This window comes from Syngnathus floridae, chromosome 1, assembly GCF_059516105.1.
Source record: "Syngnathus floridae isolate MCC-2025c chromosome 1, RoL_Sflo_1.0, whole genome shotgun sequence".
Classification (NCBI taxonomy): domain Eukaryota; kingdom Metazoa; phylum Chordata; class Actinopteri; order Syngnathiformes; family Syngnathidae; genus Syngnathus; species Syngnathus floridae.
Window position 1 is genome coordinate 11,706,468 of NC_142413.1, and position 27,735 is coordinate 11,734,202.

A 27,735-nucleotide genomic window follows, 5' to 3' on the forward strand; every position below is an offset into this window, starting at 1 on the left:
TAGAGACAGTACAGTAAAAGTGGATGCACGTCAGCTGACCGGAAAAGGAAACAGAAGGCCGGAGGTGATATGTGATGTCATCAACAGAAGGAGGAAGACCATCTCCATAGGGAGCACGGAGGCCCTGCACATGCCATCTGGTGAGTCCAAATGTCTAGCATATTGTTGGCAGCATAAAGAATTCTATTTAATTGATTGTTTGTGACAGGGGGACTATTGAAAGTAGCATGAAGATTTGTGTCTCCTTTATTGGAAGTAAAGCAGGTGATTTAGAATATTTCATTAGAATATTTAATATAAGAGTAGTTGGAGTAAATATAAATTGCAGTTTAAAGGCTTGGGTGGGTGGAAAGGTTTTTATTTTTCCTCCCACGCTAAAAATTTCCGATATATTAAAATGGATTGTATCGTTTTAATTTTATTTTTCACAAGAATTATCGATGCAATCCATATATTTCAAACAAGTGTGGAATTTAGCAAAATGGTGATGCAATGTTTTAATCAATTAATAGAACCCTATTTGTATTTGTTTTGTGTATTTCATCCATTCATTTTGTATTTTCACAAAAATACTTTCATCATATTTACTTCCGAGATCACTTATCCTTTTCAGAGTTGATGACAGACAGGCAGACGACAACCACGACTGATTGTCAGTCAATAGTAGAGAACATTCTTTTTCTTTTAATTGGATAAAACAAATGACTTTTTATATGGGTATTCACATTTGTATAACCATTTATTTTCCTACTCTTTTGCACATTCAAACTATCACATCTACAAACATTTGCATCAGAAGCAAACTCAACCTTCTAAATGTTTTTCTTGAGAAAAGTACCAACTATAATAACAGAGTGGCTACTTTGCCATGGAATGTAAACGCCAGAGGCTCTTTTGACATCTTAAAAGAGAAGCGAGATGCAAGTGTCAATCAGTTATAATTGAAAAACATTGTATTGTCACTTTTCAAGCAGCAAATCTCATATATTAAAAAGCTTTCATACTATTATTCAGGTCCATTCACTCATTAAGATCATTCTTCATGAAAATAGACTTTTGGGTGGAGAAAAAAAAACATCTCGTTTGACTGCTCAGTATAATGTAAGTGAATCAAACAAGATTAGGTGTAACAGACATGAATAGGTCATTTTCAATCACCTTTTATGTAAATATCTATCGATTGCAAAGAAGTCCTTTTTTCATGCTCTGCATTTTCCTCCCACGTTAATTCCCCTTCTTATATACCTTTCACACAAAAAAACTGGGCATGAGCACGGAAAGCATGATTCACCAACAAGAAGCCTGTCATGAAAATATTAATATTTTGATATTTCAGGAGACTTGGGAATGTCATTGAAATCCAAGAAGATAAAACACTTTTTAATTTTGAAAATGCCTTAAAGTACCAGATGCAGTGTGTGATCGGCCAGTTGTGGCTTTGGACCGCTCTAACTACAGTGCACTTCCATTTTTGAAAGATAGCATTTGTATCCCATTATTTTGTAAAAAATAAATCTAATAAAAGTAACTTAATTAGATTATTGTGCATGTTTGGAGGGTCTGTCAATAAAAAAACATTGGGAAAAATGCTAAATTGATGGGAGAATATTCGCAAGCCCAGACTGGAAAAGGAACAATACCGTTTTTACTTCCTGGATTGAGACATGAACAAACTGTTGATTTGCGTCACTGTGTGAGCAGTCTATCTTTTCGACGACAGGGTCTTTTTACTCATATTAGTTAGTGCGCTCAGTTCAAGCTAAAATTGTTATTCTCAGGACCAGTAAAATAATCACAACAATGGTAGATGACTTACAAACTTTAACTGACTGATAGTTTACATAAAATGTACAACTGTAATGTCATAAAGACTGAAAAATGACTAAACTCTTTACCACTGGCAAAGCTACGAAGCTAGGAATTTTTTTTTCTTGAAGGGGACAAGGATGGCTCAAGGACACGAAGACACTGATCGTGTTAATCATTACGCGCAATAGATTTTCAACAATGATTTAACAAGGTAGGAAACGGATAAACTACGCGACACTTTGTTAGTAGTAATTTCAATGGTTTACATTCAAAAATGAACATTTTAATCCTAGGAAATCACAATGTCTCATCACTGGCGAGCTACTTTTTCAAACAGGCATGTGGGTCACTCATGTAGTCCTTGGGGGCGACTTCTGATCGGCAGAGAGAATGAAAGGGATAAAAACGTGTTTTAAAAAGACGTTGGGTTTAAGGCAGCAGAATGTACTGTATCAGCAGTCCATGAATGCCCAGACATGTCGTCTAGCCACGAGATGAGAGCCGTCACTCTTGCGAAATGTCTGGAATCTGAAGAGTAGACTGGGAGTGGACTGGTGGCACATGCTGGTGAGACAAAGCATTGTTGGCACAGCTCTCCGTGCAATTTTAAAGAACATCTGGCAATCCAGCAAACTCCCCCCCAACAGCCACCATTATAGGATGCAGCGCATAAAGGATTGGTGTTCTTGTAATATTTCTTTGTCATGCTTGGGTTGTGATCTGAGTTAAGCAATCCGAACAAGACATGAAAGTAAAAAAGTAAAGTGCACTTCTGCTGTGCCTTTTCATGAAAATAAGCTTTGTTCACATCCTGCAGACCCCAGCACCAAAGTCTTGGACCTGCAGCGCTCTTTCATGTCTGATCAGGTTTGAGAATGCTTGTTTGTCCTCCATGTCCAAAGACAATAAGGAAGGAGGGGGGACTTCCAAGAAAAGCCCTGCCGTTTTCATTAGACATAGCTCTCCCAGGGAGATGCTTCTGGACTGTCAGACTTGGGTTTGGTATTGTGAGTTGCTTAGTATGACTCAAAAACATGACATTTGGTGTGCCCAGTCAGTCTTCAAGGTAAAGTGTGTTTTGTGGCCTAGTTTGCTTTTGCTGTCCCTCCTCTGGCATCCATCATCTTGTGAGTTCACAGCTTTACTCTGGGGTTCAGAGGTCACGTTTAAACACAACGTGGAGCAGTTTTGAAATACCATAACTGAGCTTAACAGGGCGTGTCTGGTATTTGTCACGTTCAACACAAATTAGGGTGATTTGTAGAAAAAATTGGAAACAGGTGAAAACCTTATCCTGTATATTATTACTGATGCCTTTCGGTGAGAAATTCCCCTTGCTCTCTCCCAAGTTGTTTTTCTTTTTCCATTTTGTTCTTTGCAAACTCTTTGTGTGCCTGAGCTGGCTGCCTCCCTCTCCCAGTCTGCCAAAACAAGATCAAAGGTCACTCGAGGTCCTCTGAGGCTGAAACTGTTGTAACACTCTTGAAACAATGGCTGAAAAGGACAACAGTTAGTATAGTAAAAATATGACACATTGCCAGTACGCTTTTATTTCCTCAATAAAGTCTTCCGCTCTTCTTGACACTGCGGAAGATTTAGTTGTGTGTTTGTGGGATTTTGTTTATCCTGTCGGAGGGATTCCTGAAAAACATTTACGAGCTGAAAATCACTGTTCTGGTTCAACCCAAAGGTGTGTTTATGGGGTTGAGGTCAGGGCTCTAGTTGAAGTCAAGTCAATCTGGACCAAATTTGATCCAAGCAAACCTTTAAAATCGCTCGGCTTTATTGATAGGGAAATTAGGACACTTGTAGGACACCTAAGTCATGAACACATTAGCAGTCCATTATTTACTGTCTTTCACTAAATGCTATTGCGGCATTTGTATTTATGCCTGCAAGTCCAGGAGGCAGATGAAGGTTTGGTCGACTAAACCAACATGATAGATACGTGAATATGGTAGCTTTTATGTACCGGTTACAAGCATGATGCTAACCTGTTACATAATAATATGGTTAGTGGACCCCTTGTATATAATCGCACTATCCTCCGGTCCCCATAAAATGCAGTGGAATAGTTTGTTTGTGCTGATATGACAGATGGTTTGATACAAAAGAAAATGTGATTTGAGAAAATGAATATCGTTAACTATCTTCTTTTAAATCAGGATTTGTTGTAGTTGTGAGGTTGTTGAAAGTTTCAATGCATCATATCCAGTTGAGCGAGTACTGTACTGTATATGGAGGACTTTGTATCTAAAATTGGCTTACAGTATTCTTCAAGTGGGTGGGGAAAGTGATATAAATGGGTCTCTGCCAACCTTTTGCTGAAGAAGTGGGGAAAAATATTCAGTGCTCAGAATGATGTCATGCACTTCTTGAATACCCAAAACATTTTTGGGATTTACACTTTCTTGAAACTTATTTGATCATGGGAGGTACATGTCATGTTGTGGCCGGTTAACACTCGTGAAAGTTTTTGACTTCTGCATCATATTTGATAATTGGCAAAAATGTAAGGTAAAAGTATGCGTAAAAAGTGGTCGTTGAGGTTGTTTATTGTTTTGTGCTCGAGGGTTTTTGACTGTCACCTTTGTGCTGATGTCAATGAAGGCGTGTTTCATCATGTCGGAGCCTGTATGTTTGCCTGAAGGCAAGAAGTAACTTTGAAAAGTTCTAACTTGCCTCCCCCTCAACAGACGAAAAACATCTCAATTCAAAATCATCACTTGGAACAGAATTTTATCTAACAAAATAAGACATATCTCGGTTCTTCTGTCAAAGTGCAGATTGGGCCTAGCTACTGTACTTTAAAATAATAACGCAGGCTGAGAGAAAATTGCAAATAATAATAAAACGAGTAAAAACAGATAACTGGTTGAGTCATTTCATGAGTGAGAGACTATCCTGGGTGCGCACACACATACAGCAGCTCCCCTGCCCCCCAAAAGAAAAGAGAAGTGGGCAGATGGAGGGAGGGAGTGTAGAGATAACAGATCAGAGGGAGGAAGGGAGAGGAGGGACTGTGATTTCAGCAGCAGGCAGGCAAGCTGCAGCTCACCTCCACCAGCGATACTGACACAACAGCCAGGCCTTCACTCTGGAATATTTCTCACACTATCGGCTAGTTGTATGAATGAACGTCTCTGTTATCTGGGACCATGGTCGGACTCTCAGCCACTGCTGTAGAGGGTAAGCGTTGCCTAATGCTCTCTATATGCTGTATTCAAGCTGAATAAGGGGTAAGAAATGTGGACCTTTATGTTACAATCTACTGAGAAGCTTTAACAGTGCATGGAATGCTCTGGGGTCAACTTTGTTTTTCATTGTAATGCAGAACTTTCTCCCATATAATACATTCTAAGCCATAATCTGTCTTTCTTTTTGTTGCGCAGGGTTTCTTGGAATTATTGTAGACGTTGTCTTAATTATGTACACAAATAGATGAAATTCTTGTTAGTCATTAAAAAAAGTAAAAACCACAGTGGTCACAAAAATAACTGATGACAATGGAATTTGCCAAAATGCATAGTGAGAAGCCACAAGGGTTAGGGTCTTTTAGATTGATGAAGCAAAATTGCAGCATTTTGCCCCCCAGTCACATAAAGTCTATGTATACAGAAGTTGAAATGAGGCATAAAACACAAGGGGGTGGGGTGGGGGGTGCTCTGCTAATTGTGAAACTTGGAGGAGGCTCTGAGGCTGCTTTGATTGCATCCGGCGCAATGTATCCTTAATTTGGGCAGGATGCAATGAAGTCCTAAAACAACATTCTCTTATGAAATGGGCTGCTCAGCGTCTCACACGGCAAAGTTTCTTCAACAGAGAAAGAAATCGTTGAATTGTGAAACCTGTGTTTGGTATTAAGGTTAAGGGTACAGGTTTTTTTTTTCCTTATGCGTACTTCATTGTTTTTTTAAGGAATTCCACTGGACGACAATTTAAGAGCAGTTGCTGATTTTAATAATTTATTCAGAAATCAAGAGCTAAAGCATCATCTCACTTCAATATCCTTGACACTGAGGTGCCACCAGATGGGGCAAAATCTATAATGTTATTGATTTAACTTTAGCATCAAAATGGCAAACAAGTGAGCTGATATATGTTCCCACCAAATATATGAAATTTTCAATGCAATAGCTCTTTTCAAAATAATCAACATTGGCCCAAATTTGGCAGATTATTCTATTAGTCTCTTTTAAAAATACTTATATTCTGAATTTGAACTTGAACATGATAAAAACTCGGTGATGTTTGCCTAAAAATGCGTGCTTCTTTTGGCCACCTTTTGTTTATGTAGTTCCACCTGTTCCACTTGGCTACCTCCAATTTGCAGACCAGTGGACCAGAGGTATTTCTAACCTCATTTATATATATATTTTTTTTAGTTTAGTTAAATAATTTCCCAAAGATTTATTGTTTTTGTCTACTCATTTTTATTTGCATGATTTTATCCCCAATTTTCTCTCTGTTTAGAAATTAAAAAAATATTGAAAGGCAAAGTATTGTAAAACAGTCAAATGTTATATCTTTAATTCATATATTTGTTGGAAGTGACAAGAAAAAAACAAGTTAACGTAGTTGGTATGCATTTTTAGAATTAATCGGCCAATTAATTTGTAATCGTTTTGTTGTGTTTCAAAAATCAGCATTGGTATCGGCCTTACAAAGTTCATATCGATCAGGCCCCAAGTTTTTTGTAATAGACCAACACAAAAGCATCTTTACTAGTGAATGATAAAAAAAATACAAGCAAAGTTGACCGTTGTGGATGGGCCCCTCCAACCCTTGGTGTGTGCTTTAGTAATGCTGCACTATTGTGAAAGTGACTGGCGTCTTAGCTCAGCTAATTGGGAAACTTGGGAGAGTCTCTGTGTAACCAAATTCCTCTGTAATTAGATGGAGTATGCGCAACAATATTGTGAAACTGCTGAATGACTGAACTGTCACCTAGGACAAATGTCATTCAAGTGTGTGTCTGTGTAATTACATTATGTGTAGGAGTGCAGCAGACTCTGCTAATGCTATTAAGGAGAAAAACTCAGCTGAGGTCAAACTATTTTTCATATCAGGGTTTGTTGGGTATGTTAGCACAGGTGTTCTGTTTGCTGACGGGATTCAATTCCCAAATCAGCACCAACCTCCTCCCTCGCTTCTCTTTCCCTCATCCTTGCAGAATTGCTTTAGACAAAAAGAAAAAGTCTACACTTGCATCTCTATTCATAGGCTGCACTTTGCAGAGTCTTACACTATCAACAAGGTGAGGAATGCGTGTGGTGTTTACCAGCAATTGTCATACAAGTGAGAGGAAGTCAATGTTTGACAGAGGCTAAAGCTTTTGAATAGCTCCAAGCATTCCTGCCGGGACAGCAAGAAGAAGAACGACTCTTCTTTTTTTGGCTCACATTACCATGCTGCCAATTTTAAGTACAAAACATCCTGTAAATATTTTAAGTGTCAACAATTTCAGGGTGGCAAAAGATGTAGCGTTGTACACGTTTTAAATAAAAGTTGTAACCCTACGGCTCACTGGTTTTCCTCGGATGCTCCGAAACACAAATACACAACACCTCGAAGCAGTCGCAAATTTTAATAAACGTGCTGTTTTCAGTTGAGATTTATCATAGAGTTGTTATAGAGCAGTGGTTCTTAACCTTGTTGAAGGTACCAAACCCCACCAGTTTCATATGTGCATTCACCGAACCCCTCCTTAGCAAAAAAAAAAAAATCATATTCAAGACGTGGATGTTTTTTACTGGTGCACAAAATGAGTCGTGCATGAACGTCACCTTGTTCAAAGAATAAAACCAGCACAATGCATGAACTCACAACAAATGACATACCAGCCAAATGAGTGTGACTTCTGTTGCCTTTGCAAGACCAGTTCAGATATGCGTTATCACGAATTTATAAATCAGGTGTGTTCGGACCTCTGCAATGGCGGCTCTGCCGAACCCCTGAGACCAACTTACCGAATCCCTAGAGTTGTAGAGGCATATGACTTTGGATTCAATGGTAATTCTGGCGTGCGCTTTCTTCGTGTTTTGGTGTTCTGTGTCAATGCAGCACTAGTTTACTAGATTTTATTTAGTGCTGACTTTGGTCTAAATGTTCAGTGAATGAATCACAATGTACATAGATGTTCTTTTTTTCTTTCTTTCCAAGGTTAGGGGAAGCACAATTTCAACCCAGAGCGACAATCTAAACAGCTGGAACATTTGGCAAAGAGACAGCTTTCACTAGGCCAAGTGATCCGACTCATGAGCCTCCCAATCCCCCTTGCACAGTGAATCGCGTCATAATGAGCAGGGTCAAAGCGGCTGATCCATGCATGAATCACTTCTTCATGCCAACGTTACAGGGAGTGCAAGTGTGGTTTAAGTACAATAGAAGGAAATGCTTTTAAAGGAGCAGTAAAACACACGTTACTAGCATGTAGACAGTTCTATTTGCATTTCGACTAGAGCGTCCATGGCCCATTGTTCAACCCAAAGGAAGACCTACCTCAGGAAAGTATGCCTGTTGCTGTTCAGGGTGGGAACATCTTGCTCTCGCAAACCATTGACAAAAATACAATGCTGTTGACAACTGGCAAAAGCATTAATGATACACTCGTCAAATTTGCACATACACGCACACTGAACTTATTTATCATCCCACATAAGGGTGTGTGTGTGTGTGTGCATGTGTGTGTGCCTCCTTACTAGAACAGGTCTTATTACCTTATGGATGCCTTCCCAACAAAAAGTTTTCTAGCTGAGAGACTGTCCGATGGCTGACCCCAACAAGATGCATGGTTCAGCAAGTCTATTGTGACTAGACTGTGAAAATGAATCAGGTAGCAGGGAGGTATAGCTGGTGGCTGATGCTTTGAGTTATGGAGATGTTGGGGCAGTAGCAGTGACTGAAGCAATTGTCAAAAAGGTGTGACGATTAAATTGCACGCAACTTTGTCGAAGGAAAGCATTCAAAACGACTCATCGGTGGTGAGGGGTATGTAGGGGCGTTGCCTTTGGTAGCATTTGCTTGTGTCTAGCATCGAGTCAGATAACACAGGAATTCAAACAAAATGGTTCTTGCTGCAGGTTGAGCTGTGGGAATAATGGGGCATTTCCACCAGATGCTATCAGCTTGGTAGTGGCACCAACTGGCCGCAACATTAGGTACACCTGTGGAATTTTACAAAGAACATTACAAAGATGCTGAGTTTTTGATTGACAAGATTATTTAGAAAAAAATAAACACAGTAGTCTTTGCACGATCAGGATTTTGTTAACGATCACTGCCCTAAAAATAAATAAAAGATCACCAATCCCATCCTGTCAGGTCAATTTCCTTATAGATGTTGCCAATTGAAAAGCATTGTGAAAAAGTAATTTGCTGAACCGGTTGAACGTAAAGCATAAAGTCTGTATAAAGTCTAGCTAACAGTTACAGTTCTCTGTTTTAATGTCGTAGTTACTCCGTGGTTATGGAATGGGCGCATCAAGCTGTCACATTTTTGTTACTTTTTTTCACCTATTGGAGCAAATGAGAGTGCACTGGCGTACCTAAATATATGTCTACTTGGGATTTTGAGTGATCTAAGGCATAGATGCTACATCAGATGTGAATGATGGAGACTTGCTAAAAGGAAAGAATCTTCACCTGTATCATTACCACGCAACACTGTGTGCAAACAACATCTGTGGTCTTTTTATTAGATTTTATTCACTGGATTTTTTATGTGTTGTGTTGTCACCATGACAACCAGCCACAGTGAAGAGACACCGAAGTACAATGGAATTTAAGGGATTCAAAATAGAGATAGGTTAAAATGTGGCTCTGTTTTCCACAAGCGGGTAGCAGAGCATCTCACAGCATCATATGATGTCATCTGTGCATGCATGCCTTAACATCGCCCAACTTCAAGATAAAGATCAAGTCTACAAATGAAAAGCTTGGCTGCTGCATCATAAATGTGTTCTCTAATCTGTGATTCTTGCCATGATCTCATATCTCGGCAGGCTGCCAGAGCTTTGAATTTCGCCTCATCAGTATTTGATTCAAATTCGACTTGGTTTGCCATTGTTTGTGCAAGCCATGTTTCCAAGATGCTAGCTAATAATGATGTTGCTTTCTTTTGGTCAGAGGATTCAACTGGTTGTTTTTCTCCCTCCACTTTTAGCTTTCTCTATTTTAATGAGGAATTGCTTTGCAGACATCTGTCCAGTCACTCAATTTGTGTATTGTTTAGTCTGGCTCTTCTCAGAAGAGAGAGATGTTCACAGACTGTGAGGGGTTAAGGGTTAAACAAGCAAAATATACTGTGAAGTAAAGGGAAGCAGCTTGCATGCATTGAATGCTTGTTTAAACATCTGTGCCCGACCTTTGCCCTCTGCTTATATTTCATCTCATTTCGCCCTGACATTTCATCTTGATATTACAGCAATGGAGCAGTTAGTGAGTGAGCTGAGCGCTCTGCTGAAGTTGCTGGATCAGGAGACTCTGAGCTCATCCACGCAGGAGAAGAAGACTTCAGTTTGGAACCTCCTGCAGCAGATACAACCATCAGGTCAGTGAAAAGACACCTTGAGAGAAACCTATGCATACTTTGCAGAGCCATCAAGTGTTTAACTTAGCCTTCTTTATTCCAGTTTCGGGAACAGACTATATCTATGTGAACTCAGCAGTGTACAGGAATGGCACCAGCTTTGTGGAGTCACTCTTTGACAAGTTTGGTGCGTTTTTATTCTGTAATTTTACAGTACATAGGGCCTACTTTTGTATTTAAAGTGGACGTCAACCCCAACATTTTCTTTACAAATAATATGTTGTACATGTACTACTAACTACTCACAATTAATCACGACTCACCAGTTTTCTGTAGCTAAGTTGCGATTGGTTGTGACCTGAGACTTTTAGCAACTGCGATGTCATTCTCAGTCAACAGCAAGTGGCACAATGGCTGCCCCCTGAGATGGATAAAAATGGGTGAATTTTGCCCATTTAATTCATATTTTACAAACGAAACATTATTCAGAACACTGTGTTTCGATTAGTTGGACTGCACAAAACATATTATTACAAAGATAATGTAGGGGTTGACTTCACCTTTAAGCGTGAGTTGTTTTCATTTCCAGACTGTGAACTTGGAGACCTAAAGGATGTTACGGACGATTTGAAGCTAGAAAAAGATGCACAAAGCGAGACCTTTAAACAGGTCAGTGACCTAATTTTTTTGTACATCCAAATACAGGTTTCAAATAACAACTGGGTTAGTTTTCTACATGTAGGCTGTGATGTGTAACTTTCCACATCATTTAAAATCTATGCTAGTCTTTCCAGCCTTTCTTTTCCAAAACGAACTATGTGAGCAAAGATTACGATGTGTAAATGATTAAGGAGGCCCGAGGGGATAAAATACAATGTATTCCATGTTGCGGGGTTTCCCACATGTTCATCGCACGGTAAGGAGAGATTTAGGGCCTGCTCCACCCAGGGAATCATTTCTTCTCTGTTTCTCTTTGATGAAATAGCCCCTTTGGTGGGGAACAAACAAATCGCTCATAGTTATTGATGACATTTGGGGTGTACCGTATATTTCTGTCTCACCTATCAGGACTGTGGAGACTCCTCAGCTGTGCATTCAGCCGACTCTCCTCCCCCTCTGCCCACAACACCTCCTCCTGAGGATTATTATGAGGAGGCAGTACCACTCAGTCCGGGCAAGATGCCTGAATACATCATCGCCCGAGGTAAACATCTTCCCTCTTGACTCAACTTGTCGCATTTGACTGCTTTTCAGTAAGCTCTCAAACATTATAAATTGATACATTTAACATATATTATCGAATATTTTTCACTTCATTTGGTTTTTTGAACAGATAAACACATTACACTAAAGGTGAAAAGTTTGGAAGAAAGAAAACAAAATCAATAGATATAGTTCAAAGCAGTTTATGTGGAGTGAATAACAGGCAAACTTAGTCCATTCATGTGAACAGTTTTGAGTTTCAAGACATGTGGTGTAGCAAATGTGAAATGCCTTTTTATTAATTAATACTTTTTTTTTCTTCAGTTAGACCTAGCCCTCCCACCTCTATAGAGGATGGATATGAAGATGCAGACAACAACTACCCAACTACTCGCATCATCTCCCATCGTAAAAACTCCTGTAAATTAATAATACATAATACTGTCATCCAAATGTTATTCAAAGAAAAAAAATTGCGTACTCTGCCTCTGCTCTCTCAGATAATGATTCTGATGCTCTGAGTAGCTCTTATGAGTCATATGAGGAAGACGAGGAAGAGAGGAGTCCCGGTGTGCAGCTGACACATCAGTGGCCCTCAGATGAGAGCTCCATGCCCCCAACCAGGGACTGTCGGATCTGTGCCTTCCTGCTACGCAAGAAACGCTTCGGCCAGTGGGCCAAACAGCTCACGGTTATACGAGAGAATCGATTACAAGTGAGCAAACGCCAGAAAAACAAGGCCGGGTGAAACATTGCGACAACTAGCCCAGTGCTTTACGATTGAACGCATGGCTTGAATTGAACTTGAAGAATGTGCTATTCTTGTTGTGGTTGGAGTTTGCAATGTGTATTTCATTGACACATCTCCTACGTAGTTTGGGCCACAGACTGTTATAATAATAACAGGATTATTGTTAAATTTGATACTTCTCCATTGCCACTGTTAGATCTAATTAGAGCTGTACCTAATGATGTGGCTGTGAGGTTCCAATATTTAAGAACATTCGACTATAATCTCTCATATGTATCATTGGCAGTGTTATAAGAGTTCCAAGGATACATGTCCCTACGTGGACATGCTGTTGCCCCAATGCACTGTGGTCTACGCCCCCAAGGATAGCAAACGGAAGAACCATGAACTCCGGTTCACCTTACCCAACGGAGATGCTCTGGTTCTGGCTGTGCAGAGCAAAGAGCAAGCGGAGCGATGGCTCGGGGTAACTGCAACATGACTAAATGTGTTTACTCTGATTGTCTACTCCAGTTGGCATATACTGCTTGGCCAGCCTGAGTGTGAATACAATAATAATGTTGACCGTCAAGCATCTTGACAGCCCCTGGAAAAACAGGGTGGAAATTGTTTGACTTTGACAATTATCCCTGCAGGTTATCAGAGAGGTGAAGGGCCAATGCACTGGGTCGGAGGTACCCGCGTCCCCCGTCATTCTGAGGAAAACCGAACTTGACAAGGTGTGTCAAAAGGCCATGGTTATTGTCACTTACACTCACACATTATCATTCCTTTTCTCAGCTGCGGTAAGAAAAAGTCAGCAGCAAGCAGCAATTGTGTTGTCACCATCAATTTTCCTAATCGATTGTACGTATGTAAACACTACCTGTGTTTGATTGGCAGAGCAAAGGCAAGATGTGTTATCTTAGTGATTGCTAAGACGCCAATAATAGGGCTGCGGGTGAGTCAGTGTTGGACTGAGTACTACCTCTTCAACATTCACCGACACCATCATAAATTAAAGTCAAGGAAGGGAGGGGAGAAAAGCAGATGGAAAATACTGTGTTCCTCTTCTGATGTCATGTGTTCATGGTGGACAGTGAGCAAAATAAAGAATGAAAGTGAGGGAACCCAGAGATAAACATACTTTATAGATACAGGACAAGTGGAACGGGAATTGGAGTTGTTGGTTGCGCCCATGCACAGCTCACTAACACCAGATTACTCCGGAATGCTATCTTACAATACTCTTGCTTCTAAAATATATTTGGGTTATCGAGTAGAAAAGTGTCTCAGGAAATAAGTCAATTTGTTTGGGTGCATGTGTGCTCTTCCACAGAGGTTATCTGCAGAAAGGAACAATTCAGATTCAGATGTTGGAGTATCAACGGGGGAGAACTTCCGAGAAAATAGTGAGTATAATGTGAATGGAGCTACTCTTTTTTTTTTTTTGTTCTCAATTTAACAGGTTTGGCAGATGCAGGAGGCAGTGGGAATTGCCTCTTGCTGATAGCTCAATAAGAATGATACACTTCCCGGCCAAAAGGTCAATACTGGGATTTTACAAAATCTCAGATCTACTGTATCTTTACAATGTAAAGCTTGATGATATGAGAGAAAATGAAGCTTTGTTTTTGAGGGTGAGGGCTCAGATGACTGCCTTTCAATGCTGCCATGACCTTGGGCTGGATATGCAATATAGAAAATGCATGGGTTCTCCTTATTATTCTTTCTAACAAAGAAACAAACAAGATCGAAAACTGGACACTAAGTTTTTGGCCAAATAGAATCAAAAAACTTTCACATTGATGTAATTTGATGTAATTAAAATTCAGCAGTAAATAAATGTCACATTGCATACCCTTGTGTGAATGAAACATGTCCCAGTAAGTGTCATCCTCAAGATCATCAGGAAAATGTTGCTTATTGTCACGTGAAACTTTTCCTGTGTGGGTGTTAGTATTTAGAATTTAGATTTAAAAATCTCTCATCAGTGAATGTTTTCCAATCAAGTACTGTTTCCAAATGTCAAGCAAAAGCATCTCCAATGCTTTGATTTTCAAAGCAGGTAAGGTGAGGCGTGGCGCCTTAGCTGCAGGTCGAAAGATCACACGCATCATCAGCTTCTCAAAGAAGAAGACTTCTCGAACAGCCTACAACGACCCTCGACAAGGTCTGTGGCTGCTTCCACATTTCTCTTTGCGATGACTCGGAGTTCATTCGTCATTTCTGTTTGCTCAGGTTATCTGTCAGTGCTCGTCAACCAAGAGTGGCAGGAGCACTGGTGCTGTGTGTGCAGAGGCTTCCTGCATTTCTACCACGACAGAGGCGACCATCAGACCTCCTTGCCTTCCCTCCCACTGCATGGCTGTGAAGTGGTACCAGGCCTGGGACCCAAGCATCCCATTGCCTTCCGGATCTTACGAGCAAGCACCACTGTGGCTGCTCTGGAGGTGAGAATTGTTTGTTTGACTGCAGCTTTTGTTCACCTTCCAACCTACTTGAGATTTAAAAGAAGTGGCCCCTTTCCGATTGAATATGTTCTGCTTATTTCCAGGCCGCCAACTCTGAGGACCTTGGCAGATGGCTCGGGGTTCTCTTGGCAGAAACCGGTTCCACAACAGATCCAGAGTCTCTGCATTACGACTGCGTGGACGTGGAGACCATTGCTAATATTCGCAATGCTGCTCGCCATTCCTTCCTGTGAGTGAGACAGTTTTAGTGGGTGTATTTGAGACCCTTTCACCTAAAGCAGACATCATTTCTTCTCCACTTTCTGATACTTATGTAGATGGGTCACATCCTCTGCAAGTAATACAGACTTCAGAACATATGACGAGGTCCCAAATGAAGATGTTCAGGTTGGTCTTGCATGCACAGAGATGAGCGCATGTTTCCTTTGAAACAAGTATAAGCGGGAATATCATGAACATTTTTGTTCATATCATTATTTGTATTCAAAAATAAACCACATATATAGATTATTTGTATTCAAAAAGTAAGTAACTATAAATTCACTTCACACTAAAATGTTTCATGATTCTGATTTTAGTGTGTGTGCGTGTGTGTGCGTGCATGTGTGTGTGTGTTTATGGGAGTGAGGACAAACAGCCTCCATAGTGGTGACAAGAAGGTCACTGCAGTTTAACAGCCTTTAAACCCCTCACATCGGTCTACTGACATGAGTTTAAACACACGCTTCTCACCGCCTCCACCCACACACACTTGGACACACCTCCATTGTCAGAAGTCAATAAATCCAAAAGTGGGTTCACTACATTGATGAGTATGTGAACTTTTTGTTTGCACCCCTCCCTTCCCCGTGTTCTTCTACAGCAGTCTATCGAGAGCTGCCGGCAGCAGTGGGGGAATCAAGGCAAGTGGCAATCCAGTTTGTCCAGCAGGGATTCTGAAAAAAACAAATTGTTCAACTCCCTCGAACGAACAGGTTCAAGTAAGTGTTTTTTGGTCGAATTCCCGCACAAACTAAAATTCCTGGGTCATGGCCATGCTTCTGGCTAGTTTAAAGGATTTGAACTCAAAACAGTTTTCAACTGATCAATTTAAAAAACGTCACTTTGCTCTTTTGTGGCCTTCAAAGGCAAATAACTGGATGTTTTTGATTCCTTTTCATTTCACACCGAAACGATGAGTGATGCACCAAAGTATCTCAATTGTCCAACTTCATCACTGTTGTTTTGTTTTCTTTACTCAAGAGTGATGTATTTTTGAAAAACTGTGTTGGTTGCACCGCTACTGTAGTAGTATGCTACACAAGATTTAGAATAAGACCAGTGGAGAAGCAGTTTGTGAGCTGGAATCTTAATATAAAATTTGTCCAGAACCTCATTTACAAAGTTATCATGTAAATGTGCCCAACATTTGTCTCATCTGACAATTCTTGCTGACCTCAAAGATGTCTTACAGATGCTATATCTTAATCATAATCCCAGATGACACTCTCTGGTGTTTACCAATCCCCTCTTGTGTCATAAAATAGAACGTCAGCTTCTATCTGGCTCAAAGTCCAGTATCCAGCATCTCCACTTTCCACTGGCCGCTCCCATGTGCGTCATTGTGTCCCTTGGCTGCTCCCCCACAAATTGAGATGAGCATTCTGGGTTTAGCAACATGATATTGGCGTTGTCCTTTCTTTCTTTCTCAGGCCTGTGCGCTGACATTGCGATACTTCAAAGAAGGACTGAGCACGCTTAGAGTTTGACAGCTTCAGGATGAAACAGGAGATTTATTAGACGCATTAGATTCGCTGTCTCGCCTCATGACCTTTACACTAGTGTGTGTGTGTGTTCTGTATGTGTCACATGATGTCATTTTAACACTGTGGATGAAATGGATTCCCAGGGTTTTTTTTTTTTTTTTTTTGCTTTGTTAGTCGTTAATGAGTCAGCACAGATAAAACATTTTTTTTTTTTTTACCTCTCACCTGAAATCTCTGACATCACAGATTCTAGCAACCAGTATGGAAGGTATGGGAAAACACGAGCGGAGGAGGATGCTAAGCGATACCTGAAAGCAAAAGAAGAGCTGGAAAAAGAGAAGGAGGGAATTCGGCATACGCTCTCAAAACTCCGACAGGAAAAACGAGAGCTAAAGGAACAGCTGCAAACAGCTTCTGGTAAGTAAAAAAGATCAAAAATAAAGAAAAATCTCTTTGTTTTGGCCATCATATCCGCGCAATTGTTCAGCTTTGCTTGAACTTGTAGGTTGATATCCTGCAAAAGCCAGCATGTCGAATGGGTCTGACCCAGCTGTCTGACCCCCGCAAACCCAGATTATTTTAGAGTGAGTGGGAACACAATTTGCCTGCAGGGATAAAGAAAACATCAACAACATAGCATTCCTCACTGATTTATTAATTTCCTCAAATTGAAAATCCAATGTTTTATTGTGATGGTTTCAAGCCCAGTATCTGCATAGTAATGATGTAATTTTTTTTTTTTTTTTTTTTTTTACACATAATGATTGACGATTGTTTACAAATCAGTATTGCCTAGCATGGCTTGTACACTCTAAATTATTACGGTAGTAAATCTCCTCTAGGATACACCCAATCCAAACCAACCTTAAGCCTCCAGTTGGATTGGGTTGATTCTAAAGGAGATTTACTAGCGTAATAATCTATGATATTGAAAATAAGTCAAATTTTTTCTAAGGTCATAGTGCCCTGAAGTGTTAGATGAATAAATATTTGACAGTGCCAACCATAGCGTTAATATATGTGAGTTGCTGGTATGCTTATCATTGCACCAGATTATTTGACTAATTTACACATTTTGTGACCAGTGCTAAATTACTCAGAGGTGTGAATGTGAGTGCGAACAGTCCAGGGGCTACCCTGTCTCGCCCAAAATTCAGTTCAGCTTACCCGTGAGCCGTGACCCAAGCGAGGACAAGCCATAGTGAAAATGAATAATGCTTTAGGGTGATATTAAATGATACAATTATCCCGTTTGAATGATAAAGGTTCAAATATTAGATATGATTATGTGTGTGGACAGAGAAGAGATGTGTCCTCTTGAACCAGCGCGTGTCCCAGCTGGAAGAAGCTTGTCGGGCTAAAGAAGCAGCGCAAGTGGACTTGGAACTGCGACTGTCCCAAGTCAAAGAAAACCTCAAGAAAAGCCTGGCAGGTGGAGTTCTTGGAGCCCCTGTGGAAACTGTCCCTCCCGTCAAGGTATTTAAAATGGATCATCATTTATCTTTACCCATCCTTGTTCACAACATGTTTCTTTTCTGTAGGGGTACAGAAAGAAGACACATAATATCTACAGTGACACCTTACCAGTAAACTGTGCTTCGGAGATGCGCAAGAGACCGCCTTCTGTGTATGCTTCATCATCAGGAACTGTCATGCAGAAGGCAAAGGTAGCTTTCACTCCCTGTATGCGCTTCTGCTTACAGTGAGCAAATGATGCAAATGATTAGATCCAAAATGAACTATCAAAAAACGAAAATTATGCCTTTTGTATTATTTTCTCTGTTAATGAATGTGTTGTGTAATAACTACACCACTTGCCTTCTGACTTTTTGCAGGAATGGGAATCAAAGAAAGGAAATTAGAGGCAGAACCTTCAGAAGTACTTGCAGTAAATGGAACTGATTACAGGATGTAACAGTTGCAACCTGCCAACTTGCTGAGGAGAACTTCTCACCAGCATTCAGAAGCACAGATGCCCAACGAGTCGTTGCAATGAAAGAAAATAGCCACTAGGTGGAAGTACGTCCTCTATAATCCTCTTGACACCAACTTCAGCGCCTGAAAGGACTTGACGATTCAGAAATCTAAAGACTTTCTTTCAAATTTTCAGCTTTAAAAATGTAGAACTTAATGTGGAAAGCACAAATGAGAAATTTAGAGTTTTGGAATGTCGTAAAGCGTATTGCAATGTAAATAGAAGTTTATATTGGCTCAGGTGGTTGTGGTTTAATATGAGGAAAGGCTTATGAATGTGATGTGGACTGATGAAATGATTGGAAGTAGATCAAGTCACAAAGTGCCTTTTCATCAATGTCATGTTTTTTTTTTTTTTACGGTGACTGTTTCATGTGTATAGTTCTCTTGTTTGCGTTTTCGTAAGGCTTCGGATAACAAAATCCTGCCATCTTTAAAAAGACACGCTTCACTAGATGTACTCTTAGTTTAACTTTTAAATACATCTACAACATTTTAGATTCATCTTAGGCCATAAGTGAGCCATGCATCAAGAGATTGGATGCAAAAATGTAACTCACTCATGTCAAAGTAGGGAAGTCTTACCTTTTTCATTTACCTGCAAAACCTGTGTTGAATTTTGCACTTTAAGATTGACCTGGGTGCAGACAGAACCTCAAAGTCATTAAATTGATTCATGCTATTTATAGCCATGACGTTTATTTTAATAAGATTACGATGCTGGTCCCATTCAAAAAGATACCCAATCATTGAATGCATTTTTCTTTCTTCAAGCAGTGTTGTCTTTCTACTTTTTTTTTTTATTTTCAGATCCCTGCCTGCATATGCCACATCATTAAAAAAAAGTTTTAAGGATTCTTAGTCTTATTTGAACTCAAATGAGAATTTGTTCCGCATTTGCTCATCCTGAAATTATAATAGCCTCAATTATCCAAACAAGACAGCACATCAGCTTGTCCTGCATCACTGTTTTATTATTCTAATGTTACATGCTGTGAAAGTAATTACAGGACATGGTCTTGTACAAACAACGTATTAAAAACAGCAGAGAAAAGGCAGTCAGATGGAACAGACATTTCTTTCGTTGTTTTGTTTTTCTTCTTTTTACAGCTAGTTCTTTCTTGTGTGATTTTGCCAGTCAATGGACAAATTGCAGGCTTAGTAGAATGTGTGATGTAATCTAAAGACGGTTTCTGATACTGGCAGCTGCTTTCTATTCGTTTGTGGTCTCTTCATCTGGTTGGAAGTTGTTTTTTTTACATATCACTTCTCAACCAAAAGCATGTGCGATCACTTCAGATCCAAGTGACTGGCCTGACATCTCCATGGGGAATGCAGAGCAGCTGCGGGGTGCTGAAATGAACTCAGCAGCAGCTTGCGAGGAGCTCTCAGTGAAAGAGATAATAAAGCCAGTAGAGAATATTGACAAAAAGGAATGCCATGGGGAAAACGGTGCGGGCATGGCGATCGATGTTGTGTGGATTTTCCACAATAAAGATGGATACTGCCTTCTTTGAAGCATCTTTCACTGATGACAGGCTGCAGCCTTGACCTTTTTTTTCCTGCTTGGGTTCACCGGTGGCCTTTGTGTCACTGTTGGGCGATTGTTCTGTAGGCTCCTCGGCGGCGGCGCTTACTTTCACGGAATCCTTCGGTTGGGTGGAGCTGACGACGGGGATGGAGCCATTTCCGCTGGACTCGTTGAACTCTCTCACAAGATCCTAAATAAAAGGACAGTTGCTCTCAGTATGGGAACATTACATGGATATATTTTTGCTGATCTTTGCACATTTGACCCACCCTGTGTAAGTCCTCTATGGTTTGGTGTTGCATGGTATAGAAGTGAGCACAGGCATACTCCAACAGAGCACCAAATATGAAGGTGAAGCAAATGCCCAGGTAGACGTCTATGGCCTTAATGAAGCAGTTGGCATTTGGTAGGGAGGTGCGAGCGCCCATCATCAGAGTCGTCATTGTCAGGACTGTAGTAACGCCTGTGAGCAGATCAGTTTCATGTAAGTGTGACTCTTTTGTTCCCTACCCTCACCAACTCTTTATTCATTAAATATGAATTAGCTCGTTATTTTCATGCATTTTTCATACAATGTTAGTCTAGAGTCCGAGATGTGGTCATCTAATGTCTTTCTTGCTGGTCTATTAATGTAGTTTAAACACAGCTCAATCTGGCATTTCTTACACATGCACACTGCTGTTTATTGAACTCAGCTCACATGTGACCATCTTAACCGCAACAGTCGTCTCTTAGGCATGTCTCCCCCGCATCCCACTCTCCAGGCATCGCTAACTGATTTGTGCTAAATCACTGGTACACTAATGTAACAGTTGTATTAAACGTGGGTTTATTGGTCATGTTGGAAGAGTGATGCACAAGGGTGCCGTAATAAAACTGTTGTTGAGTTACCGTCTCGGACGCGAGATAAGTGTAGCAACAGACAGCAACCAAATCCCACACATCCAAATAACAATATACGGTAAACAAAAGAGGGTTATATCGTACTGTAGACACTTTTATATTGCACTTTGATGCTTCTAAGTATCTTTAATGATGATGCAAATGAATGATGGCATCACACACAAGCTTTGTAGAAAAATTCAGAACCAAAGTACAAAGCTTGCGTGTGATGCCATCATTCATTTGCATCATCATAAAAGATATTTAGAAGTACAATTGTCAAGCACGGATGCAAATAATTCCTAGGAGTCAAATAACAGAAAAGAAAAAAAAGAAAAGAAAACAGTTTTCAATTCCTTATGGGACTGTGATTAAATTGTTACTAACCAATGCAGGTCCTGGCTGGTACAGAGGACTGGCTGATCCAGAATGAGACCCAGGAGAGAACCACCAAGAGGGTGGAGGGAACATATGTTTCCAAGATAAAGAACAAAACATTTCTGCGCAATGCAAAATGCAGCACCAGCTTGGGGTATTGTCCTGTGAACAAAGGCACACTCTTAACCCTTGTAAAATTTAGCATCAGTCCCAAGCGTACGTAGCAGACCTACCAGTCTCGTACACAGCCTCTGACACAGATGTGTAGTAGCTCTCCACGCTATACTGAGCCAGCCGCAGTGTGTCCAGACCCTTCACTGAATCATTCCCTCTGGTCCAGTAAAACACAACATCCTGCAGATTGTAGCCCCCTGTATACACACATAACACAACACTCTAAATTGAGTTTCGTCGACTCTTAGCCAACCACAAGCCTTTGCATCGCCAGTGTTATACTTACTACAACGATGTTTATAATGATGATGATGATATTGAGGAGGATGGTGATGATAGTAGCCATCTACACAGTGAGACAGTATGATGGATGTGAGTGAGTTGGGGTTCAGTTACTCACAGCTTTCTAGCTGCAGGGTGCACACCTGTCTGTCCATGGGGTATTTGGTCAGGTCCATGTTGCAGGCGATGGTAGCTGTGATGCTGTGGAGACAACGTATTCTGATTTTCCATACAGCTTACATGTGTTTTACATTGAGAAATGTATTTGAGGTGTATTTTCATATACACATGTAGTTTGACAGTGCAAATAGATAGTGAACTTACAACTTAAACCTAAAGTTATTGTCTGATAAGGAAACCAATTGACACATAGACTCCTGGTGCCTTGCAAGGAGAGAAGACAAATGCCCCCACCCAGTTTATGGTTGCTTGAAGGTGTTAACAGTTCCTGGCTGGAGACGAAAGTAGTTGCCCCCTATTGTGACCATTCGCCTCAAGGGGAACAGAGCCCAAAGCCCACAGAGGCCTTTGCAATTAGTCAATTTGCACATTCAAGACGGACCCAAAAAGCCGTCACGGGAGCAGAAGAGAGAAACACGAGGAAGCACGCTCGTGCGGATAGAGTCGTGCGAACGCAAAGTAACGAAGAAACCTCAGCATGATCAGGAATGAAATCTTTTTCAAACCAAGATGCATGTGTCATGAGGAGTAATTTTCCATCAGCCAGCTTTGCCGGAACGGACCCACGCCTCTCAAAAAATACACAACATACTCAAACAATAGATTACAGTGTTAAAGTTTACATGCCGTGCAAATTCTTGCTAATCAAGGACCTGTAATTAGTTTTCATTCTAAAAAGCTGAGAAGTTCCATTAATTGACTTGGGCAGTTTTCAAAACAATAAAACTAATTGTGCAGTCAAAATAATTCTCTTCCACAGGGACGGGCGGCCCGTGCCCACGTTCTGAGTGAACCCCTCATTCAAAAACTGATAAAATATTGTATTAAGGGCAGATTCTAAACATGTAGAAATACTACAGTGGACCTCTTTCACCTCTTCACATTTTTTAAAAGGTATATTCTCTCAAAATGGCTTTTTTTTAGGGAGGGGGGTTAGTGTTTTTTTTTTTTTGTGTTTTTTGCAGATTTTTCTGGGGTTACAAAATTTACACTTTTTTTTTGTCAATGTATTTCAATGGGCGTCCATCATAGACAGATTTTTCATTTTTTGCGAGCCGGTACTCCCTATAGACAAAAACCACGGGGATGGGGTTTAATCATTCAAGGGTTAACTCCGCCAGTTGCTCATCCCTGCTCGAGAGACTAATAACAAAGCCACCATAGGGACACCTCTTCATGTTTAGGTGGGTTTTATTTCATAGGGCCCCAACCCAGGTTATGAGACCAGCATATGCCGTGGCAATGGCTCACGCTTGGCTGACGTAGTGTAGCAGGTGGCTTTACCATTATAAGCAACTGCGATTGTAATCAGAACTCACACCTCAGAAAAAGATTTCTCTTGCTAACTCACTTATCTGCATATTTTTGAAAATGTACAATAGCCTCCTAACTTATAGCCTCTGTGTTTTGTATGAAGCAAAACTGGAAGAATGTACCGTAGTGCATAGAGTACGGTCCCGTTGCTGAATATGCGTATGAGGCGGTTTTCCACCGTCACATCATGTAGGAAAGAACGCTTTGAGTCAGGAATAAAGGTGTCGGGGATCCAAAGAAGTGACACCAGGCGTCCATCCACACTGACACTCTCGTTCCCTGGGAACACCAATCTGGAATCTCGCCACCGTTGGCGCAGGAAGATAGTTGCAGTGTAGTCCTGAAAAGCAATATCTTGATGTATTAAATCAGCAATTGTTTTTTTTAGTGCCTCATTCTCACAGACACATTATCTCACTCGAACAAAATAGCAGGAATAGTGTACCATATTGATTTCAGAGATGGCATCGATGCTGGCAATGTCAAGACTCATCCCAATTTCCACAGGGCCCTCTGTCAGGGAGACACAAGAGGCTTTGGCAAACAATTCATGAATAAAACTGATCAAGCTTGGTTCTACCATTGAAATTGGGTCTAAGGTAGCGGTTGTATCCTTTCATCAGCTTCTGAATGGTTGGCAGGAGCTGAGAGTCATTCCATTCCCCCCAGTTATGGCCGGGAAACATGCAAGCACTTGGGACCACAGACAGAAATGCAAATTCAATTTCAACACTCTTTGTGACACAAATTGTGGGGTTGAGCTGTCTCACCTGAGCGTGAAGGTCAGGCACATGGTCAGCAATGTAGGCAGCTGGACAAACATTTTGGATCAGCAGCTAAGCAATGACAAATGTGAAAGATGCTCATTGTTCATAAATCGGTATGCATACAGTTTTTACAAAACACAAAACAGACCTACTCTAGGCTCTAATACTGGAAGAGTATATGAGAGAAGAAAGCGTCACAAAATACCTACGCTCATGGCTGACTAATTTACAAAAAGCAGAGAAATATCCCAGAACAAGAACCAGTAATCACAACAATAGCCGATATCCAAGCAAGTGTGTCTAAGATGAAGAGATTGCTAGCACGTGCCTATGATTCATGCCTACTGACTAAAGAAACAAACTTCTCTCTGTCAGTGCAAATGAACCAGATACTAACATCAGGGACCCACAAACAATGGCTAACCCAAGTTTGAACAGTTCTCATCATGAAGAGCCCCACAAAGTGAGCAACTCCATCAAACTAACTACCTCAACACCACATGGAAGCTCCTTTCAGGCCTCATAGCAGACAAATGAGTAGGCATATGAATCAATACATGAGCAGAGCACAGAAACACCAGAGGAGCAAAACACCAACTGCTGGCGGACAGGGAAATCACTCCAGTCTGTAAAACCAGAATCATCAACCTGTGCACTGCCTAGGTCTTGGAGGATTTCCAGATCCAGATTCACAAACTGGTGATAGCCAGTCAGCCTGACATAGTGGTGGTGGATACTGTAAAAAGCAGAGAACAGCAGTCGTAATAAAGGTAGCAATACTTAATGATAACAACATCTGGAAAAAGGAGCATGAAAAGCTGGAGAAATATTTAGAGCTGAAGGAAGAATGAAAAAAAATGTGGAGGGGAAAGGCAACAGTGGTCCCACTCCTTGCGGACAGTTACCTCCAAGATGGATGTATGGCTCCAGATCCTGCGCAGAGCCCTAAAGCTCCGAGACCCTACACGTTGGCTTGTATTTATTTTTGTGAAAGCTGTATGTGTGCGTGTCACTCGACGTGATGCTTTGTGCACACGTGTGCCACATCACGGACGCATTACAGTTAACATCAGATTTTTGTAATGTGAATGAAAACATAAAAAGGGCATGTATAATGGAAAATCTGAATTGGGCATCATGCCCTGAAGTGTGGATATTGTCTGCCTGATTTACTGGTGGTTTACATCTCGCTGAGAACTAGATGTAAACCAGCTTGCCAAAATTTCCGCGGACTGCTTTGATCACCGCCCAGAGCTTTTAAATGTACGGTAAATTCCGTGATCACGGAATCATTGATTTCAAGAGGGACTAATTTGTGCACTTGTATCTGCTGAGATTGAAAGGCAACACATGAAATTGGATGAGGCTTTGTATTTTTTTATCGTTATGCACTTTGGTCTTTACCGCTCTACAAGAAGCATATTTTAGTGGGCCACTACTATTTGCTCAATAAAAAATACCTTTATTACGAACTTCCAAATTTGAAATCATCAATAACTTTTTAAAAGCAGGATGTAAAGCGTGGCTGCTTTAGCATGAGAGATTTAAAATCAATGTTCAAAATAATTACAAATTAGTTTTTTTTTTTAATTGTGGCTTGACTCTCATTGATCAAATCACATTATAATTATTAGTATTTAAACCTGCTTTACCTTTTTTTTTAACTATGATAAGACCGATTTTTTTTTATACTGACAGTCTAGGAAGTGAAAAAAATTAAACTTACATAAAAAAAAAAACATTTTAGAATAGTTGGTAGTTGGACCCTGGAATGGATTGTGGGGGACTTAAACTGTCCAGCATGCATATTGAATTTGGGATTTTTTAAAGTGATGTGATACATCAGCCAATTTAATCATTTGATCACACAAAACTACATTTTGTGTGTCCTTTTAATATGTGGAAAACCTTCACTGCTCTACTCCCATAACTGCTCCAGAACTAGTCCTTCGTGTGTAATTAACACATAAAGCCGGCGAAGCGGCATGAATTTTAAATGGTTGTTTCGTTTTCCTGTTAGCAAGTTGCACGTGACAGGGAAAGTGTCACCTGCTGATTTATGGCACCATTGCCTCATGTTTTATTCACAAAGCTAACCCGATAACTAATTCTACATCAAAGTCATCAAGAATGTACCAGTGTTGCAACTTACTCCCTCTTACCTCTGCCCTCTAAATGAATCTCCCTGTCACTAATTGACTTTTTTTCTCACTCTTCATCACATCTGCAAAATAGGACTGGTTTTAGTTTCCAGCAATTCCCAAAGACGTGGTCTTGTTACCGAAGGCAAAGCTGTTCTAGCTATGTATTATTCAGGCAGAGGTGTCATTCTAAATGATGTTTATGGCAAGAATGATTTCCCTTGCTAATGGCTGTTATGAGCGTTAAGACATATTAGGTGCAATTTGTTTCTCTGCAGTCAGGTAGTGTATGATAAATTCGTAATCACATTTTAATTTGACTGTTTTCATGAATTTTGTTAAGCTTTCCATTTCAGTCTTTGTTTCTTTGTGTTGCTTCCCTTAATCTTTACTAACTCAAATACATAAAACAGCCCTGTCTGTGGATATCCACTTTGCATTATATATTTTTTTACATTATGGCAAGAGTTGTAATTTTGACATTTGTTCTTCTTTTCTCTCTTTTTCTTACCTTTCTCCGTGTAGCACCAAAGATCTTCAGGATTTCTTTGTCCACCTGTTCTTCTTTTGCTCTCTTTTCTTTGTTTCCTTTTCCAGTTTTGGGCTGTACCCTGGCCAGTAAAAGAGATTTGTGTCTGTTGGTTATGATTGCATCCAAGTGTCAATCCACCAATGAAGCGCTCATTTGGTCCTGGTGTGCTGGTAATGTTGCTTGTTTGACTGTGTGCGCATCTCCCTGCATCTCTGCACAGCTGCCGTCATCTCCCAGCAGAGCAGTTGTTGAGCCCCCACCTTCCTCCTCACCCCTCCCTCTTTTGTACCGTGTCCCCTTCGCTCCTGCCTCGCTCAACTCCACTCTCAAATGAGCATGAAGCTGAAGTACAAATACGACATGTCCTTTAATCCCTTTGACAGTTCCCTCTCACTCTCATCCTCATATACTCTTCTGCTCCTCTGCACCCTGACAACCACCTCCTCTTGGACTTCTGATCACATCTCATCCCCTCAAGCATGCCTCAACTCTAAATCTGTTCCTTTCCATCATTGTCTTCATGTGAATGCTTCCCTTTCAGCATTTTCATTGAAGTGCTCACATCACTAGTCTTTTACGCACAGAAATCTTCCTCACCAGAAAATGTGTCAATTATGGACCTTTGTGTTGAGTTTACCTTGTACAGAATGCTGACCTGGGAGAAAAACGTGGATAAATCCCACCTTTAAAATGGGTGTATTAAATATATACGTCTTCCCAAAGAAGGGAAGAAACCAGAAGACACTGACTTTCATTCAAAGCTAGGTGGGTTGTGGAACTCATGTTGAAGTCTGATCGTTTTTCTTCATCATGTCGTCGTCAACTCACTCTTTGCCACGTTAGTAGACAATATCGTTTTTTTACCCCCGGCCATATGGCAACTTTGTTAGTGCATCCAATGTTGCTGTTTTCCACCCCCACAGATTGAGACCTACCTACCTACCTACCTACCTACCTCCTTACCTACTTACCTACCTACCTACCTACCTATCTACCTACCTACCTACCTACCTACCTACCTACCTACCTACCTACCTACCTACCTACCTACCTACCTACCTACCTACCTACCGATTCACCTATCCATCT

The 27,735-nt window shown here is 40.6% G+C and overlaps 2 protein-coding genes across 9 annotated transcripts; one reads left to right on the top strand and one right to left on the bottom strand.

The window, feature by feature from the left end:
• Positions 1–19,523, top strand: afap1l1a (actin filament associated protein 1 like 1a). 7 transcript variants are annotated; one of them, XM_088375817.1, is made up of 19 exons: positions 1–140; positions 10,235–10,360; positions 10,443–10,526; positions 10,929–11,008; positions 11,408–11,543; positions 11,867–11,962; positions 12,043–12,257; positions 12,580–12,759; positions 12,929–13,012; positions 13,612–13,684; positions 14,338–14,445; positions 14,514–14,725; positions 14,830–14,975; positions 15,064–15,133; positions 15,609–15,726; positions 16,738–16,908; positions 17,792–17,967; positions 18,033–18,158; positions 18,327–19,523. In XM_088375817.1, the coding sequence occupies exons 1-19, from the start codon at positions 131–133 to the stop codon at positions 18,351–18,353; spliced, it is 2,238 nt and encodes a 745-aa protein (XP_088231943.1). In that variant the 5' UTR covers positions 1–130; the 3' UTR covers positions 18,354–19,523. The 7 variants fall into 7 exon arrangements, with proteins under 7 accessions (XP_088231943.1, XP_088231896.1, XP_088231910.1 ...); XM_088375770.1 differs by lacking the exon at positions 1–140 and adding an exon at positions 4,808–4,998; XM_088375784.1 differs by lacking the exon at positions 1–140 and adding an exon at positions 4,808–4,998 and having other exon boundaries at positions 15,612–15,726.
• gabrp (gamma-aminobutyric acid type A receptor subunit pi) lies at positions 19,312–26,885 on the bottom strand. 2 transcript variants are annotated; one of them, XM_088375839.1, is made up of 10 exons: positions 26,626–26,885; positions 23,977–24,042; positions 23,787–23,899; positions 23,652–23,719; positions 23,329–23,546; positions 21,831–21,913; positions 21,490–21,627; positions 21,266–21,418; positions 20,266–20,459; positions 19,312–20,186 (listed from the first exon to the last, which is right to left on the bottom strand). In XM_088375839.1, exons 2-10 carry the CDS (start codon positions 24,027–24,029, stop codon positions 19,854–19,856), a joined length of 1,353 nt encoding a protein of 450 aa, XP_088231965.1. In that variant the 5' UTR covers positions 24,030–24,042; positions 26,626–26,885; the 3' UTR covers positions 19,312–19,853. The 2 variants fall into 2 exon arrangements, with proteins under 2 accessions (XP_088231965.1, XP_088231956.1); XM_088375830.1 differs by having other exon boundaries at positions 23,977–26,885.
• Between the last annotated feature and the right edge of the window lie 850 nt (positions 26,886–27,735).

Excerpts from the sequence above, each read along its gene's own strand:
- afap1l1a (XM_088375770.1), top strand. The coding sequence starts at position 4,968 with ATGGTCGGACTCTCAGCCACTGCTGTAGAGG. Across the intron at positions 11,963-12,042 it reads CTCCCATCGTAAAAACTCCT|ATAATGATTCTGATGCTCTG; the intron begins GTAAATTAATAA and ends CTGCTCTCTCAG. Across the intron at positions 16,909-17,791 it reads ACAGCTGCAAACAGCTTCTG|AGAAGAGATGTGTCCTCTTG; the intron begins GTAAGTAAAAAA and ends GTGTGTGGACAG.
- gabrp (XM_088375839.1), bottom strand. The coding sequence starts at position 24,029 with ATGTTTGTCCAGCTGCCTACATTGCTGACCATGTGCCTGACCTTCACG. Across the intron at positions 23,547-23,651 it reads CCATCTCTGAAATCAATATG|GACTACACTGCAACTATCTT; the intron begins GTACACTATTCC and ends ATTGCTTTTCAG. Across the intron at positions 21,419-21,489 it reads AGAGGCTGTGTACGAGACTG|GACAATACCCCAAGCTGGTG; the intron begins GTAGGTCTGCTA and ends CTTTGTTCACAG.